The 19,111-nt window shown below is 34.7% G+C and overlaps 1 protein-coding gene across 17 annotated transcripts in view; it reads left to right on the forward strand.

The window, feature by feature from the left end:
- The window catches only part of BLTP1 (bridge-like lipid transfer protein family member 1), a 195,615-nt gene that overhangs the window by 139,563 nt on the left and 36,941 nt on the right, over window positions 1-19,111 (forward strand). For 11 of the 17 annotated variants that reach the window (XM_057310047.1, XM_044384298.3, XM_044384302.3 and 8 more), the window contains 10 exons: window positions 3,627-3,724; window positions 4,442-4,627; window positions 5,971-6,139; window positions 7,681-7,892; window positions 9,688-9,886; window positions 13,513-13,572; window positions 15,538-15,764; window positions 16,500-16,700; window positions 16,895-17,025; window positions 18,425-18,548. In XM_057310047.1, the coding sequence (XP_057166030.1) occupies window positions 3,627-3,724; window positions 4,442-4,627; window positions 5,971-6,139; window positions 7,681-7,892; window positions 9,688-9,886; window positions 13,513-13,572; window positions 15,538-15,764; window positions 16,500-16,700; window positions 16,895-17,025; window positions 18,425-18,548 (1,607 nt within the window). The remainder of the gene's footprint in view (window positions 1-3,626; window positions 3,725-4,441; window positions 4,628-5,970; window positions 6,140-7,680; window positions 7,893-9,687; window positions 9,887-13,512; window positions 13,573-15,537; window positions 15,765-16,499; window positions 16,701-16,894; window positions 17,026-18,424; window positions 18,549-19,111) is intronic. The other 6 variants (XM_044384303.3, XM_048212130.2, XM_044384304.3 and 3 more) reach the window with 1 other exon arrangement.

Here is a 19,111-nt window from a genome sequence, read left to right on the forward strand (position 1 = left end):
GTTTAGTATAATTTGTAAGAGGCAGAGCTCTTTTAAATTTTAAGAAAAAAATTTTCTATGACTAGATAAAAGATATTCAAGGCAATGATAGATCAACAAAACAAATAGGCTTTTTAAAAAATAAACTTATTAGAGCAATTTTTGGTCCACAGCAAATTGAGGGAAAGTTACAGAGATTTCCCAAATATCTCCTGCCCCCAGTTCTGTATAGCCTCCCCCATAATCAATGTCCCCCATCAGAGTGGCACATGAGTTACAACTAATGAATCTGCATTGGCACAGCATTATCACCCAAAGTCCGTTGTTTACATTAGTGCTCACTCTTGGTGTTGTACACTCTGTGGGTTTAGACAGATGTACAATGACATGTACCTACCATTGTAGTATCCTACAGAGTAGTTTCACTGCCCTAAAACTTCTCAGTGCTCCACCTAATTATCCCTCCCTTGGTCGCTTCCACATTTTGGCAATTATGAATAAAGCTGCTGTAAACATCTGTATGCAGGTTTTTGTGTGGACCCTACATTTTCATCTCCTTTGGATCATAACCAAGGAGTATGATTGCTGGATTATTATATGGTAAGAATGTGTTTAATTTCATAGGAAACTACAAAAAGTCTTCCAAAGTGACTGTACCATTTTGCATTCTCACCAGGAATGGATGAGGAATCTTGCTGCTCTGTATCCTCATCAGCATTTGGTGTTGTCAGTGTTCCAAATTTAGGCTATTCTAATGGGTTCGTAGTGGTGTCTTAGTATTGTTTTAATTTTCATTTCCTGATGATATGATGATACTCTGTAAAGGATCTTATCTTGTACTTATTTGCCATCTGTGTATCTTCTTTGGTGAGATGTCTGTTAAGGTCTTTGGCCCATTTTTTAATCAGGTTGTTTGTTTTCTTGTTGAGTTTTAAGAGCTCTTCGCATATTTTAGACAACAGTCCTTTATCAAATGTATCTTTTGGAAATGTTTTCTCTCAGTTATGGCTTGTCTTCTCATTCTCTTGACGTTGTCTTTTGCAGAGCAGAAGTTCTTAATTTTGGTTAAGTACAGTTTTTCAATTCTTTCTTTATGGATCATGCCTTTGGTGTTGTATCTAAAAAGTCATCACCATATGGCAGGTTATTTAGGTTTTCTCCCATGTTGTTTTATAGGATTTTTATAGTTTTGCATTTTACATGTAGGTCTGTGATCCATTTTGAGTTAATTTTTGTGAAGGGTATAAGGTCTATGTCTTGATTTATTTTTTTTGCATGTGGATATCCTGTTATTCCAGTACCATCTATCGAAAAGACTCTTTCCTTTATTGTATTGCCTTTGTTTTTTGTCAAAAGATCAGTTCACTGAATGGGTCTATTTCTGGGCTTTCCATTTTGTTCCAGTGATGTATTATTTGTCTGTTCTTTCACCAGTCCCACACTGCCTTGATTACTGTAGCCTGTAGTCTTGAAGTCAGATAGTGTCAGTGCTCTAGCTTTGTTCTTCTCCTTCAATACTATGTTGGCTATTCTGGATCTTTTGTCTCTCCATACACACTTTAGAATCACTTTGTTGATAGCCACAAAATAACTTGCCAGGATTTTGATTGGGATTGCATTGAATTTAAAACTGAAATTGGGGGGCGCCTGGGTGGCTCAGTCATTAAGCGTCTGCCTTCAGCTCAGGTCATGATGCCAGGGTCCTGGGATCAAGCCCCGCATCGGGCTCCCTGCTCAGAGGGAAGCCTGCTTCTCCCTCTCCCACTCCCCCTGCTTGTGTTCCATCTCTTGCTGTCTCTCTCTCTGTCAAATAAATAAAATCTTTATTAAAAAATTAAAAATTAAAAAAAAATTTTTTAAAAACTGAAATTGGGAAGAACTGATATCTTGACAATATTGAGTTTTCCTGTCTATGAACATGAGATACCTCTCCATTTATTTAGTTCTTCTTTGATTCTTTCCTCAGAATTTTGTAGTTTTCCTCATGTAGATCTTGTACATATGTTGTTAATTTATACCCGATTAACTTAATTTTTTGTGGTGCTAATGTAAATGGCATTATGTTTTTAATTTCAAATTCCACTCTTCATTGCTGGTATATAGGAAAGTGATTGACCTTTATATATTATTAACCTTGCATCCTGCAATCTTGCAATAATCCCTTATTGGTTCCAGCAGTTTTTTTGTTAGTTCTTTCAGATTTTCCACATACATAATCTTGTCATTTGTTAGCAAAGACAATTTTATTTTCTCATTCCCAATTTCTATCACTTTTATTTCCTTTTCTTGTATTATTGCATTAGCTAGGACTTCCCATATGATGTTGAACAGGAATGGTAAGAGGAGTCCTCCTTGCCGTGTACTTTATTATCCAAGTAGGAAAGTTTCAAGCTTTTCACCATTGACCATATGATTTTAACTGCAGATTTGTAGATATTATCAAATTGAGGAAATTTTCCTCTATTCCTTTTTACTGAGAGTTTTTATTATGAATGGGTGTTGGATTTTGTGAAATGATTTTTCTGCATCTCTTTCTTTTTTTTTTTTTTTTAAAGATTTTATTTATTTATTCAACAGAGATAGAGACAGCCAGCGAGAGAGGGAACACAAGCAGGGGGAGTGGGAGAGGAAGAAGCAGGCTCATAGCGGAGGAGCCTGATGTGGGGCTCGATCCCACAATGCTGGGATCACGCCCTGAGCTGAAGGCAGACGCTTAACCGCTGTGCCACCCAGGAGCCCCTCTTTCTTTTTTTTTTTAAGTCTATCTTTTATTTAAGTAATCTCTACACCCAACGTGGGTCACAGACTCACCACCCCAAGATCAACAGTTACATGCTCTTCCAACTGAACCATCCAGGTGCCCCCCTTTTTTTTTTTAATCTCTTGATAGGATCATGTGATTTTCACAAGGATTGTGATGGATTGCATTAATTTGGTTCCCTAATAGGAGGAAACTTCCCATCCCATGTATATATGCTTCCTGGGATGATGCTAAACTCAACATACATACAAAAAGATTAATCATTTTAAGATGGAAAATTTAAAAGATAAATTTTTTTCATCACGGGGACAAAAAGTAGAAATAAAAGTTACACATTAAAATATTAGAATATTATTTCATGGATGCCGCATTGCCTGGGCAATAAATGTAGGACTCTACCCCAGGTCCCCTACCCCATTTTTTTAATTTGTAGGACAAACCTTTGCTGTCACACTCTTTATTATTAGCACCTTTTACCTCATTTTTAAAATTTAACCACCTTTTATTTTTTCTTTTATTCTTTTTTGTTTGTAGCACATCTAAATGTAAACAACAAAGTTCACATTTTTGATTGAAGAAATTAATCCAGTTTGCTTTTTTCCCCATCAAATACGTTTTCTGAGATATATAATTACATGTGGTTAATTATATACATAATGTTTTTAGTCCTTATAAAATGTTCTTAATAAATGCCTATATATGCAGTGTTATCCCTAATATATATATCTGTGTCAGTGAAATGTGACATGGCTACAGTTCCCTATTAAAGATTGAGTTAATGATCAGAAAAAAGAAAATAACTTTTATTTTTTTTAAATGCACAAAATAATTATTATTTTCCTCTTAAAGTGATTGCCCCAGACCCTTAATTATTTAATCTCTTTAGGTGGGGAGCAGCCTATTCCTCTTTGGAATGAACATGATGGAACAGCAGATGGAGATAAGCCTAAAATTCTACTCTATTCCCTGAACTTGCAGTTTAAGGTAACGTATAAGTAATTACATTTTTCGAAGTATTTTTCTAAGTATTTAATGTATTCTAGTTATAGAAAATTTATATCATACATAAATATGCAAGTAGAAAATAAAAATGAAGTATGACCCCATCCACTCGAGAAAAAGCTTTAGCAATCGAATGTCCTTTAGGACTTTTTTCTATTTGTATTTTTATATATGCATATATTTATGCATTTTAAAAGCCTTGGATACCTTTCCATGTCAGAGCATATAAATCAACTTTATCTTCCTTAATAGCTGTAATATTTATTATACAGTTGTAACAATTTATTTAACTACCCCCTTCTGGTAAATATTTTGATTTTTTTTCTAATTATTATGTTGTAAATTACTCTGTAAGAAATATTTTGTACATTTGTCCAATTAACAATAATACCTTAATAGAAACCTTAATATTTCCAGTACTTAAGATTTCAGTGTTAAAAATACTATTACCAAGCAACTAATTATAATTAATGTATTTAACTCATGAACAGTTCAGATGGTAAGTACAAAATATTAAAATGAAATTTAATAGCTAAAAAATTCCCTACTAATATAAGAAATTAAAGAATGTTTTATCAGCTGATTAGCCAATATGTGTTTTAAAACATGGCTATTTTATCATATTGAAAGATTTCATTTGAGTGAGTGTGTATTTTCGATTTAAGATTGTTTTTTTCCTTCTAACGTATAATCTGCTAGGGTATTCAAGTAACAGCCACTACTCCATCAATGAGAGCTGTGAGATTTGAAACTGGATTGATAGAGCTGGAACTTTCAAACCGACTTCAAACCAAAGCTTCACCAGGGAGTAGCAGCTATCTGAAACTGTTTGGTAAATGCCAAGTGGATTTAAATCTGGCATTGGGACAAATTGTCAAACATCAAGTGAGTACAGAATATGCTGATATTAGAATTTTGGCTTTTAAATTTTGTATATCAATTTAAACTACTTTAAATATTACTATACTTTAAAAAGTATTTTAACATTCCTAAAATTTCTAATTGTAAATTAGAGTGAAACCTCATTTAAGAAGGGCTTTACAATTTTAGTTTGGCATTTCATTGAGTGTTTTTGGGTGGTATATTGCTATAGTTTAGTACAAATGCAATCACATGAAGCTTAATTCAGCATCTTCATAAATACTTGTTTATAATTGCTCTTGATTTTGTTTAGAATTATTTTTTATTTCAGTACTCTGTACTAACATTGGTCAGTTCTTACAATGTTAACTAAGTTTCTTAGCTGTCCTGTTTAATATTGGCAAGTTTTGCATACCGTAATGTTAAACATGGAAAGTTTTACATATGTCAGGTTTTACATGTGTGTGTATATGTTACACATATATATGTGTATGTGTATATATGTCTATAAGTATATGTGTCTATACATAAATATATGTATAGAAAGTTTTACACATATATACACATCTATACACACAGCAATAAATCAGATTCTATTTTATAAAAATATAATTTTCACAGCTCATTGGGGCATTTTTTGTTATTGTTTTTATTTTGCTAGAAATTATTATGTAAATTTTAACCTTTTTCCTTCCTTTATTTCAAGAACTGATTAAAGGAATACCAGTCATACTTTCTAAATAGAATGGCTATATTAAATGTTACATGGGGGAATAAATGAGGGAAAGTTTCTTGCCATCTTTAAAAAAACAGTAATTTTTTCCACATGGAAACACATGTTGAGAAGAGAAAGAATCTAACTATCTTGAAACAGTTAATATGTTGACATTAAGAATATGAACCTCATCCTAGCTTTTCTACAGACTTTACATATGACTTCATATTTACTTCCTGTTTACCCATTCATGTTATATATTGATTTCAGGTGTTTATGGTATAGAATATAAGGAATATATCATTGACAAATAAAATTGAGAAAAATATACGGTAGTTCTTTTGGTGAATAATACCATTAATGGGGTTAAAACTTTTAGGTTTTTTATCAAGACATTTTCCATTATTTGATTTTATTGAGCTTTTTTTTTTAAAATATTTTATTTATTTATTCGACAGAGATAGAGACAGCCAGCGAGAGAGGGAACACAAGCAGGGGGAGTGGGAGAGGAAGAAGCAGGCTCATTTCGGAGGAGCCTGATGTGGGGCTCGATCCCATAATGCCGGGATCACGCCCTGAGCCGAAGGCAGATGCTTAACCGCTGTGCCACCCAGGCGCCCCTGATTTTATTGAGCTTTTAATTCTATTTTAGGTTTATGAGGAAGCTGGTTCTGATTTTCATCAAGTTGCCTATTTTAAAACCAGAATCGGATTAAGAAATGCCCTCCGAGAAGAAATCAGTGGTTCTTCAGATAGGGAAGCTGTACTTATTACCTTGAATAGACCAATTGTTTATGCACAGCCTGTGGCCTTTGATAGAGGTAAGATAAAGTGCATCAACACTATCTTGTTGGATTTAGAAATGTTTTGGCAATGTTGGATAAAAATCATCTCTAGTTTACCAGTGTAAGTGCTTGACAGCTAAATGTCTCCTAAATCTGAAATGTGAGCATCCAAGAAAAGTGTTTTGCTTATTCCTTTCAGTTTTTAAAGTTACTTTACTTTTTAAAGTCATTTGCTTTCTACGTGGATATATAGAATGTCTGATTCAGAATTTTAATTCTAATACTAAATTTTTGGTTTCAAAAACTACTGCACCCATTTGTTTTGACACTGTCTTTATGCATTTATTCTATAAACATTTACCATCTGGAAGTGGAATACAAATATAGGAAACAGGATCCCTGCGCTCAAGGACCTCTCAGTCCAGTGGGAGAAAGCAAAGTACACGACAGAGAGGAGCTAGAGATACCTGTTCTCATATCTGAAGGAACCTTCTAACTTCGCCTGTGCTTCTTAGAGGCGAAACTAATTCTTCAGATTTGACTTGGAGTTGAGAGTTCACCAGGGAGACAAGGAAATGAGGCTAGTCTTATTTACCCTTGTGCCTGAAGGTCTGGAACAGTCCCTAGGTTATAGTAAGAACTAAATAAATAATTACCAAATGAGAGAGAATATGAATCAATATATATTAACGCAGAAGTCTAAAACATGTAGCAGCTTTCATAAAAGAAAATAATGGGAAATAAGGCTGAACAGATAGATAGGGTCTAATTAATGTATATTGGACATATATGTTGGAATTGTAGAAGTAATGAAGAACCATTTATGAAGCCATTTAAGATTTAAATTGGTGGTAGGCATTGGCTGGTGATAAGTCCGTTAGAAAACTATTCTTTTGGCAGTGTTATGAATAACGTGGGTTTCTTTTTTTTTTTTTTTGCTAAATTCTGTGCACTTTTTTCATTTCATGTCTTACTAACCTCTCATCAGCTTTCAACAGCTCCTTAAAGTACTTTCTACTCTTTGTGTCAATGACACTTGCTTTTCCTTCTGTTTCCCTAGGCCTGTCATCTTTATCTCCTCTTTAGGCTCCTCTTCTGTACACTGCTTTAAATGAAGGTTTTCCTTAAGGTTCCATTCTTGTTACAGACTCAGATGTCTTGGCTTCTCTTTTAGGTCATATCTTTTTAGTGTATACTCCTACTGTTAGGTACCTCTCCTTCAAGAATTTTTAACAGTAGTAACAGTAAGCTGTATAAGGTCAGGAACCATGTTCTGTTTTCATTTCATTTCTATTGAATCTTAGTGCATAGCATCTAATAGACATTTCACAAATAATTTGTTAAATGAACAAATGGACCTGGATTATTTCCTTCTTTCAGCCATTATGCAGTTGCCTGCTTTCATTTGTCAAATCGACTATATCCTCTTAGACCCTTTCTAATTCTAATGCTATTATTTTCTCGTGGGAGTAATTTTTATTAATCAACCAGATTTTGCAGCTACTGAGTTTTACTTGCCTTCTAGCTTTACAGCTTTGATTTTAATTTTCTTTCCACCCCGCCTTAATTATAAAAAGCTGTGCTGTTTTGGCTGAATTATAAGGCTGCCTATGACAACTGGAATGAACAACGAATGGCTTTACATAAAGATATTCATATGGCTACAAAGGAAGTAGTAGATATGCTACCGGGTATCCAGCAAACATCAGCCCAGGCCTTTGGGACTCTCTTCCTCCAGCTCACTGTGAATGATCTGGGAATATGCCTGCCCATCACAAATACAGCACAGGTACAAAAAAAATCAGATCATAGTCCAAGATCAAGAGCACAACATTCTACTAACCATTTCTGTGTATATAGAATATAATATTTTTTCAGATTAACAGTTTATAACTTGAGTTTAGTAAACAGCAAGTAAGATTGGATTCCTTCAGCCATTATTCATCCACAGTGTATTACATATGAATCTCATGAGACTTTACTCTGAAGCACTCTGCTGCAGAATTGTGTTGAGATTGATACCCATCTGATAAGTATTTATTTCTACCTTGAAAAATAAGCAGCTTAGTTTTCAGAATCTTATTGTTTTGTTTTTTAGCAAGTAAGTCTTTGGCATACACTTAACAAAATAGAAGCAAAAGAACATTTAAGAATACTGTTTAATAATGTTTAGTAACCTCATCTAAAATAGGGTAGGGAATTTCAAAATGCATTTAAGCTGCAATATTTGATGGTAATGAAACTTCCAAGTTATGTATACCAGATAAAGCAAGAATTTTCATAATTTATGAACATGCGTATGAGACAAAAAAGGGCTCTAAACCCCTATCAGGCCTAAGAAGTTACAATTATATCAAATGCAGGGGTCTATTTTACTGTTAAAATTTACCTTAACCTGTAACCAGTTGTCAAATGAATTTATCTTTTGGTATTTGTTTAGCAAGACATTGTGAGGAAAAGCTCTGGGCCAAGGATTGCCAACATGTAGTATATTTATGCCTCAGGAGTTGAAGAATGGTAATTTTTTAATGGCATTATGGACAGAGCTTAGGAAAACCATGTACATCATAGGTGATTGTCATAATGAGAATGTTCGCCACCGCTAAAACAGAAGCTTGAGATAGAAAACTAGATAATGAGGGGCACCTGGGTGGCTCAGTCAGTTAAGTGTCTGACTGTTGCTTTCAGCTAAGGTCATGATCTCAGGGTAGTGAGATCAAACCCCACATGGAGCCTCATATGGATCCCTGCCGGGCCTCTACACTGAATGGAGAGCCCACTTAAGATTCTCTCCCTCTCCACCTCACCTGCTCATGCTCTCTCTCTCTCTAAAAACAAAACAAACAAAAAACCCCCCAAAAACTAGATAATTAACCTTTTGTGGGCTTTTTTCAAGATTTATTTATTTGAGAGAGAGAACACATGCAGATGCATCGGGAAGGAGCAAAGGGAGAGGAAGAGAAACTCAAGCACACTCCCCACTGAGCTCCGAGCTCCATCTGGGGCTCGATCCCACGACCCTGAGATCATGACCTGCGCCGGAATCAAGAGTCGGACACTTAAACGATTCAGCCACCCAGGCACCCCTACCTTTTGTGAGTTAAAAAAGAAAAGATGAAGACAATTATCATATGGTTTCACTCATATATGGAGCATAAGGAATAGTGCAGAGGACCACAGGGGAAGGGAGGGAAAACTGAATGGGAAGAAATCAGAGAGGGAGACAAACTGGACTCTGGGAAACAAACTGAGGGTTACGGAAGGGAGGGGGGTGATGGGTATTAAGGAGGGCATGTGTTGTGGTAAGCACTGGGTATTATACACAACTAATGAATCGTTGAACACTACATCAAAAACTGATGATGTACTATATGTTGGCTAATTGAATATAACAAAAAAAAAAGACGAACATGGCAAATGTATTCACTTCAACAATTTAATTTTTAAAAGTAGGCATCTTTCTAAGCTGCTTTTTAATGATTTCTAGTCTTGACTTTTTCTAAATTTTTGTTCCTATGCATCCTGTGAGAATTTCCAAATTTAAAACGTTCTATCTTTTGTCTTATTTTTAATATATTTTGCAGTCTAATCACACTGGAGACCTTGACATTGGTTCTGCTTTAGTATTGACCATTGAAAGTACTCTCATCACTGCTTGTTCTTCAGAATCTCTGGTTAGTAAAGGGCATTTCAAAAACTTTTGTATTCGTTTTGCTGATGGCTTTGAGACGTCGTGGGATGACTGGAAACCAGAAATTCGTGGTGATCTGGTGATGAATGCCTGTGAGTGTCTTTTATTTTCTTCATGAGGTTTAGAAGTTTTTTAATTAAAAAAAAAAGGTGTCTTCATTTGTAAAATCAAAGGATGCTTAGCTGTAGGAATGTTATTGGAATTTGTGAAATAAGGGCTATTTCTAGTTAAAGGTAGGTCACATTTGTGGAAAACTGCAGCTTTTAATAGTTTGGGTAAGTGAACCAAGTAGGCATTCTTCTTGATAGTATAACAGTTGAAGATTCGTTTACTACCTGATTTTTTTCCTGTAATTGATTCCTGAATGACCAGATAAAGCATCTTTGCTCTGTGGGGATCTTCAAAGAAATAAATGTGCAAGATCCAGTTCATCGTATGACAGAACAACCAGGAACAGGAATTCCAGCCAAAAAATAATATTGATATGAATATATTCACGTATCTAAATTTATAAGTTACAGTGTGTAACTTGTGTGAATTCCTCTGATTCTATAATACTCAAGGTTGGGCGTAACTAAAGCTCTGTTTATATACAGTTTTGAAGGTATATGGGTTTATTTTTATTTTAATATATTAAATATTATAGCAGAGTTAGTAAATCATCATTAATCTTCTGATAAAGGAAAACTATATTTGTGGAATTAAAGGTTTTGAGCTAAAATTCCTCAGCCAATCTCTAAACCAAAATTAATACTTACTTTACAAAAGGTGGTATGCTGTTGTTTAAGCAGTTTTTTCCCTTCTCCACTGGAAGAAAATCTTCTTTCCAATTCTGGGTCTTCTTTAAAGAACAAGAAAACTTTTCATTATTTTTATATCAAAAATTGAAGTTTTGGCATTCCATTTTGATTAAAACTTAGATAAGATTATAGGTGAAATTCTGGTTTTGACTGCTTCTCATTTAGATAATTCATAGGTAAAATACTGGGATTTCTGTGAAATACTTCAGGTTACTAAGAAGACTTGATATCAAAGTACTTATGCCTAATATCCACAAGAGCAAAAATAGCCTTCATCAGAAATCTTTACAAACAATCTTTTATACTATTGTTATATATATTTTTAAAAGTCATTATAACTCTTTTGTCTGTTTTTTTCTTAAAATAAATTTCAATCTACTAATTTGTAGTAAGATGACATCTTTGCCTTTTTTATTATCATTAAAATGGATAAATATACTTGGAAGCAAAGGGAGAATACCATTTCTTTAACAGTTTATTATAAAGGGAAAATGCATGAGAAATATGCCTCTGAATCAAAATCAAAACATATATTAAAAATATATGAACAGGGGCGCCTGGGTGGCGCAGTCGTTAAGCGTCTGCCTTCGGCTCAGGGCGTGATCCCAGTGCTCTGGGATCGAGCCCCACGTCAGGTTCTTCCACTGGGAGCCTGCTTCTTCCTCTCCCACTCCCCCTGCTTGTTTTCCCTCTCCCGCTGGCTGTCTCTCTCTCTGTCGAATGAATAAATAAAATCTTAAAAATATATATATATGAACAATAACTCAGCACCTCAGTGTATATTATTCCAACTAAGTAGAATACTAACATGCTGATAATCGTGCTAATCATGGTTTATTTTAGGTTTTGTAGGACACTAAACGACTTGTTTTTAGGACATGCTTTTTGTTTCGTGTCTTGAAAAGGAAGCAGAGGAGTTGAATAGTTGTTTTATTGATATAAGAATTCTAAATTATAACAGGGGCAGATTAGTTTTTATTAGTAATAATAAATAGAATATAAATGACATTAAATGTTTTTGACAAAAAGGTTTGAATTAGGGTAGAGAAACAAGGAACAGTAGAGTTATGCTCTAGGATTTTTTTTTTTTTTTTACAGATCATTTTAAAATCAGGCCCTAGAAAAAAGATGGCCCAGTGGAATTGCCTCTATAGGGTGATAATGTTTTCTAGGAAATGCAGTGAAAATTAGAAAGGACAATCTGTAAGTAGAATTCAAAGGACCATATAAGTAGATAGAAAAGATCAGACTCTTTACTAACATTTATTTGTAAAAATTATATAAACCATTAAAAGCTTGAAAATGTAGCAAGGGGGAAAAAAAAGAAGAAGGAGAAGTTTGAAAGCCTCCAAGCTCTCTGTTAACACGTGGGTAACATTAGGTCAAAAGAGCAGGAAAATTGCTGTCCTGGGTTCAGACTAACAGTTGATCCAACTCAGCCTTCTGTTTCTGACTCAGAGACCATAGGCACAACAGGGAAGAGCCTGGTTGATTCCCTTCTCCTCACTTGGAGGATTTGGATCTACTCCTAAAAATCTTAATATTCCTTTTTAATTTATCATGGCTCTGTAATATATGAATTTATATAATTTTTAAGCTTAATTTTTAAAAATTCTCTGACACTTCTTGGGATTAAAAGTCCTAAAAATTTTCTATCCTTTTTTTTTTATTTACTAGCTTTCGTTTGGCCTCCATTATGTTACTCAAATTTCAGAGGGTTTTCTTTTCTTTTCTTTTTTAGACTTTCACATTTTTTTTTATTATGTTCAGTTAGCCACTGTATAGTACATCATTAGTTTTTGATGTAGTGTTCAGTGGTTCATTAGTTACGTATAACACCCAGGGCTTTTCATTCTAGCATTCTTAGATTTGAAAGAGTTATCTAAGTTCCTTTTGTTCTGATTTATAACCATGACTGTAAAGGTGAATTGGGCAATCTTCTACCCTAAGACAAGATCCAGTTCTCTCATGTTCTGTAATTTCTATGTGAAGCACAGGTACCATATGGTTCAAAAATATAATTTAGATTTTGAAGTTATTGGCATTATCTTTTAAAAACCACATAACCATATTGTCACTTACTAGACTCTTTCTCCTAAAATAAGTTAAAGTATTTCTGCAACTCAGGTTGGAGTAACATTTGACTACCAACCTAGGATACAGAATGAATTGCAAAAGGACATTTCATTTAAGATTCATGTACTGTCAGGTTTAGATTGAAATTTGGTTTCTATGAAGGATTACTGAGAAAGTTCTTAATCACATCATTAGACTTTACTTTTTGAAAAGTTGTTTCAAAGATGGTATGTCCCTTTACTGTTTAAAATTGTTGATTTAGTTCACCTCTTTCTTTGAAGTTGAAGTTAGCAGATTAAAATTAAGTGGTACTAAGTATTTCAGAATCAAAGTTAGATATGTTCTAGGGATAGGTCCATGACCTTGGGAGATGAATTGTATGAGACTGACATCATAGCAGTCAGTCATTTTTTTTCTCATAAAATGATCCATGAAAAGACAGGGCTGATAAATCATGTCTGTCACCTAAATGAGAAAGTTCTTATTAACAGAAAATTATTTTTAAATCATATGCATTCTCAAAGTGCCATTCACATGGTGGCACAAATTGTCATCACATCGAGAAACTAGTTTCAGAGTTGGCCAGGTATTGTCATGGGAGGAATGTAAAGGTGAAGCTGCAGTTAAATTTTTAAAAGCATAAAATAGAAAATGTTGAGATATGGAATATTACTAGTCATCTAAGGTAGCTATTTCATTCTGCAGATTAGGGAGTGGAGCCTAAAGAGGCTAGTGATTCTATTTACATTTAGATAATAATCTTTGGGTGAAACATTATAGTACAGTATTTAATCACAAGCATAATTTTATTGAAAACTATTTTTGGGGTGATTTTTGTGCAGGTGTAGTTCCAGATGGCACCTATGAAGTATGTTCTAGAACTACAGGACAAGCAGCTGCTGGTAAGTTCGTGACTAATATTACCTTTTTTACATATATGAATTAGAATTCTGCCTTTTTATACATACATATATAAATACATGTATATGCACACATATGTATAAGCTTTATGTTAACATTAAGAGAGTCTTTAATTCTGGTATTCCCTGATTTTAAAAACTATTTTTGTAATAATATTAGCATATTTTTATTCATTTAACAATTATTTATTAGACACCTGCTGATATACTGCAAAAAGTTTTGGGAAAGACAAAGACAAATAAGATATACTTTCTGTATTTATTTAAACTCTAAAGTAGTTAAGGCTCTATAGTATGACTCAGCTATAATAAGTGGTAAGTTCAATAAAATATAAAATTCTGATTGCTACTTAAATCTGAGGGGAGAAGAAAATTTCAAATTTGGAGGGATACTAGGATCAGAGAAAGCTTCTTTTTTTTTTTTTTTAAAGACTGTATTTATTTATTCATGAAAGAGAGAGAGGCAGAGGGAGAAGCAGGCTCCCCGCAGAGCAGGGAGCCGATGGTGGTCTCAATCCCAGGACCCCGGGATCAGGACCTGAGCCAAAGGCAGATGCTTAACCGACTGAGCCACCCAGGTGCCTCTGAGATAGCTTCTTTTAATATTTAACAAGCATTTGAACAGGGACTTGACAGATAAAATTGTTTTTGAAGCAAAAACTGGATGGGTATGTGTCAGAAAATTTGGGCAGACAGAATATTAGTTATCTATGAAAACAGTGTCTAGTTAAAATTGTCCAGACTGGGTGGAACAGAGTTATGTGAAAAATAATATGGGAAAAATATTAAATCTCAAATTAAGGAGTCTGGACTTAATTTGGTGGACAGTGGGAAAGCCATTGAATTTTTGTGAGCAAGAAAGTCAAGGATTAGTGAGGATAAAAGTCTTAGGAAACTGGTTACAAGATAACTCTAAAAGTTATAATAACCTGTCTTAACTAAGATGATAGCACAATGTAAATTTTCATTGATTTTACTTGGTATAAAGTAAGGGTAAGCTAAAGGGAGATATTTATTTAAGGGCTCTTAAAATGTCAGTGGGAGTAGAGGCTGATTAAAGTTAGTAGATTTCCTTTCTCTCCTTACTATTTCCTATTACCCTCCCCAAGCCTAGCCTTGGTGCTCATCCTAAGTAAATTGTCTCAGAAAGTAGCAAGGCCATTGGTCCGACTGACAGAGAACTGAAAAGGTTAGGAAATTTCCAGGAGTAATGTTAGAAGGAAAGGGTGATGACTGAGTTAAGTAAACATACATATTTGGAGAAAGGTCACATAAAAGTCTTTGTCAGGACTTTGGTTTATAAGTGACGACAACGCACTCAAAACCAAAAGGGGGAATTTATTAAAAGGATATATGCAGATCACAGTTAAACTTAGGAATGGCTAGCTCAGTGAAGTTAAGGAACCACGTCAATTCAGGGGCCCTCAGAAACTCCTGGATCCAGGATTTCAGCCACCATCAGGGCTTTTTTCTTTGCTCCTCTCTGGCTGCTTCATTTTCTTCATACTGCTGACCTCCTCCTTACACATGGCAGGAAATACGGCTGCCAACAGCTCATGAGCCTCATTCCCTCACCCTCAGTCATTAGAGAGGGACCATTATTTTCTGAAGTCCAGGGAAGGTTTTTAGTTTTCGAACTTTGACCCTAACCTGGCCTACTTATCTGATTCTGGCTAATGAGTGAGGGTCATGGCAATTCTCACTACAGCCATGGGAATTTGGGAGTGGGGAGAAGAGGGAATCCATAGTACACAGGAGAAAGAAGGGTGCTGCACAGAGGAAACAAGAGATGCACACTCTGCAAAGGGAAATCAATCCCAGACCTAGCTGTGAGAGAGATTAGTTGTTACACAAGGCCATCATCATTCTTTTTATTCCTTAAATATAGATTGATTTAAATTTCTGTACTCAAGACTTACCAAAAATGCCACTTCTTTATTTAAACAGAAAGTAGTAGTGCTGGAACATGGACACTCAATGTTTTGTGGAAAATGTGTGGGATCGATGTCCACATGGATCCTAACATTGGCAAAAGACTTAATGCTCTGGGCAATACCCTTACGACACTGACAGGAGAGGAGGACATAGATGACATTGCCGATCTAAATTCAGTGAACATAGCTGACCTGTCAGATGAGGATGAAGTTGATACTATGTCTCCCACTATCCACACTGTAAGTAAACTCAACTGTTAGACTTTCCTGGACTGGCCTTTACCCTGAGACAGGGAAAAAGATTGACTTAACGTTATTTATTATATTGTAGTTGATAATTGTAGAGGAAGGAAGAGAGTGGTGGTTCCCTGTGTCTATATTTTATGATGTTGTTTTTTAATTTTATAATATTGTCTTTATCATTGATAGTTTTCATAATAACTGTCAACAAATTTGCACCTTAACCTACAGGTAATGTACTAATGTTAAAAGCAAAGTGCCAGCAAACCTGTAGAGACCGACAGTATATTAGTGGTTGCTGAGGGCTGGAAGAGTTGGGGATGGGGAATGGAGAGAGACTGATGTTAGTTATGAGGTTTCATTTGGGTGTGGGGAGTGGTGAAAACGTTCTAAACAGATTGTGGTGACAGTCGTACAACTTTGTGAATATTCTCAAAACCATTGAATTGTACATTTTAAATGGGTGAATTTTATGGCGGATGGATTAGATCTCAATAAAGGTGTTAAAAAATGCATCTCAAAAGCAAAGTGCATGCGCACAAAATAAAGTATACATTTAAAAAGATGTGTTTCCCTCTATATTGTATATTTTATAGTATAAATTATTTGGTAGGTCTGCTTTTGTTCTGGTATTGGTTTAAAAATTTTAAAGTATCTTTTAACTATCGTTTCATGAAATAGTCTTGTTCTTGAAAAGAAATTTTCAAAAAATTAATGTTACTGTTTATCATTTAGAGTTCAGATGGAAGTTCAGTAAGTGGAGATGGCCACAAGCTCACCTTTGGGCAGCGACTTGTAAATCACCTGCTAGGCCTGACGCCCCCAAATCAGCGCTATTCTGTTCCTGCAGAGTATCTTTGTGACCCAGAGATGTGGGGCTCCCCTGAGTCTAGCCAGTCCCATTTGAAAGCATGCAGAGCTCACTCATGGGGAAACGTAGGTAGCAACCATGTAGATTCCTTGTGAAAATGAAGGGATTTGAATCACTAGAGAATTCCAATCATCTTACTTGATATAGATGGCTTTGATTCTTGCATGCTTCCTTTGATTTAAGGTGTTATTTTTGTGATAGTATAGATTTGCTGTGTGACCTGAGGGTGGTATTGACAGACATGCTTTTGATTTTTCAGGAAGCTGTAGATTATCGAAGACAAGGAGCATCTTGCAGCCAGCCAGGAGAACTTAGAGGAAGAAAAATTATGAAGCGTATAGTGGATATCAGAGAACTGAATGAACAGGCCAAAGTAATAGATGATCTTAAGTATGTGTAATGATTTTTAATGTAATATTTTTAAATAATAGAATCATAGAATTTTAAATATGGAGAAAACTGGATTTGGGCCAGTACAACCTCTTTAATTTATAAGTGAGATCACCAAGGTCCAATAAAGTTTGATAACTTTCCTGAGATCATACATCCATTAGTGATGAAGTTAGGCATGAAGTTCTGGTCCAGCACTCATCACAATTCCCCATTTCTGGGCAGTTTATGACTTACTGTGTATCACATATACATATCTCTGCACGTGTATATACACCTACACATACCTTCACATGTGTATGTTAACATATGAGTTAATGTATGTTAACAATGCTAACATTGATATTTCTGGAATGTAATTTTTTTGTTGTTCAGTTAGCCAACATATAGTACATCATTAGTTTTTGATGTAATGTTCAACGATTCATTAGTTGCGTATAACACCCAGTGCTCATTACAACACATGTGTGAAATGTAGATTTTTAAGGCAGGAAACAAATTTAGCACTTGTTAAGTACCAATTGTGAATCTGACATGTTATTTCAGTGTAATCCTCACAAGATTTCTGTGAGATTAGATGGTATTATCCAAACTTCATAGATGAGAAAACTGGCTCAGGAGATTAAAAAAGTGGAATTTGAACTTGGGTGTGTTTGAATTCAAAGTTCATGCTTTTTTTTGCCTGCTTGTATTAGCAGTTCTCTAGAACTAAATGCATACAGGGTGAGTAGAGAGGGGGCAGCAGGTGGTGGTAATTTTTTTCTTTTGCTGCTGCATAGATTAAATAATACTTGCTCTAGAAGACTAAATATCCTTCTTGTCAAACTTTGAAATTTTTGTTTTCCCAAAAGGTGATAGTCATGCCTCATCTTTTCTAATCTTCATACACCACCTGTGTGTGTGGTTTTTGCATTCGGGGACTCTAGACAAGTATGTGCATTTTGTACAGTGAAAAGTATTGTCTAAAAATTGGTCTGTAAATTAATTATAGTACAGTGATTCACATTTTCCTGTTGACTTACATTACAGTTTGAGTTTTGCTCTCAGGTTAAAAATGACTTGAAGCAAAATATACTTCTTCCCTTTAAATTTTACCTGAGGCTTAAATTTATGTAGAATTTTACATGTAGACATTATTCTGTAGAGTGGGTCTATAGGTTTCATGAGATTGTCATAGAGGCTTTTAATGCAGAAGTGGGAAAGAGACATTTCCTAAAATATTAGAGAGCTTTTTTTTATGGTTTACTAGGTATGAGTGTTAACTTTATGGAGGATTTTGGCCTATCCATATATAATCTTTGATATTCTAATAAGTGAAAGAATGAAAAAAGGAGCAAATAAAACTCAGTCTTACTCTGTTACCTCTTTACACTAATAGTCATATTTGTTTTGCATCCAGAAAATTAGGTGCAAGTGAAGGAACCATAAACCAGGAAATTCAACGTTATCAACAGTTAGAATCTGTTGCAGTGAATGATATTCGAAGAGACGTTCGTAAGAAATTACGGAGGTCCAGTATGCGAGTGAGTAAACATTTAAAAAGAATTTTATTATTCGAGTAGACCATTCTTTTATTTTTTACTTTATGAAACTTTGTGACCATGCTTAAGTTCTTTCTTTCTCCATTTACTTGATTTATACATCTCATATGTACTATGTACTAGACACTGTTTAAAGCACTTTACATTTAACAACCCATTAAATCTTTACAATAGCCATATAAGGTAGCTTGTATTATTTTCCCCATTTTAAAAATGAGGAAACTGAGACAGAGAGAAGTCAAGAAATTTGACCAAGGTTATATAGCCATTAATCTCGGTGGAGCCAATATTAAACCCAAACAGTGGAACTCTACAGTCTGTCCTTAGACACCATCTTTTGTCCCCCTTTCATAAAACCATACTTTCTTTTTAGTCTCTAACTCAAATATGAGTCTTTTGAGATGTCCATTCTACTCCTGTCCCATTTTCCACAGCTGACTTTACCTCTCAGCCACTACGTACTCTCAGCACTTCATTCTCTTTTCTTTGCACGTTTGGTTGTCCTAACTAGAATTTGAGTCTCTGAAACAACAAGTTATTTATCT

This window comes from Ursus arctos, unplaced genomic scaffold (assembly GCF_023065955.2).
Source record: "Ursus arctos isolate Adak ecotype North America unplaced genomic scaffold, UrsArc2.0 scaffold_11, whole genome shotgun sequence".
Lineage (NCBI taxonomy): Eukaryota > Metazoa > Chordata > Mammalia > Carnivora > Ursidae > Ursus > Ursus arctos.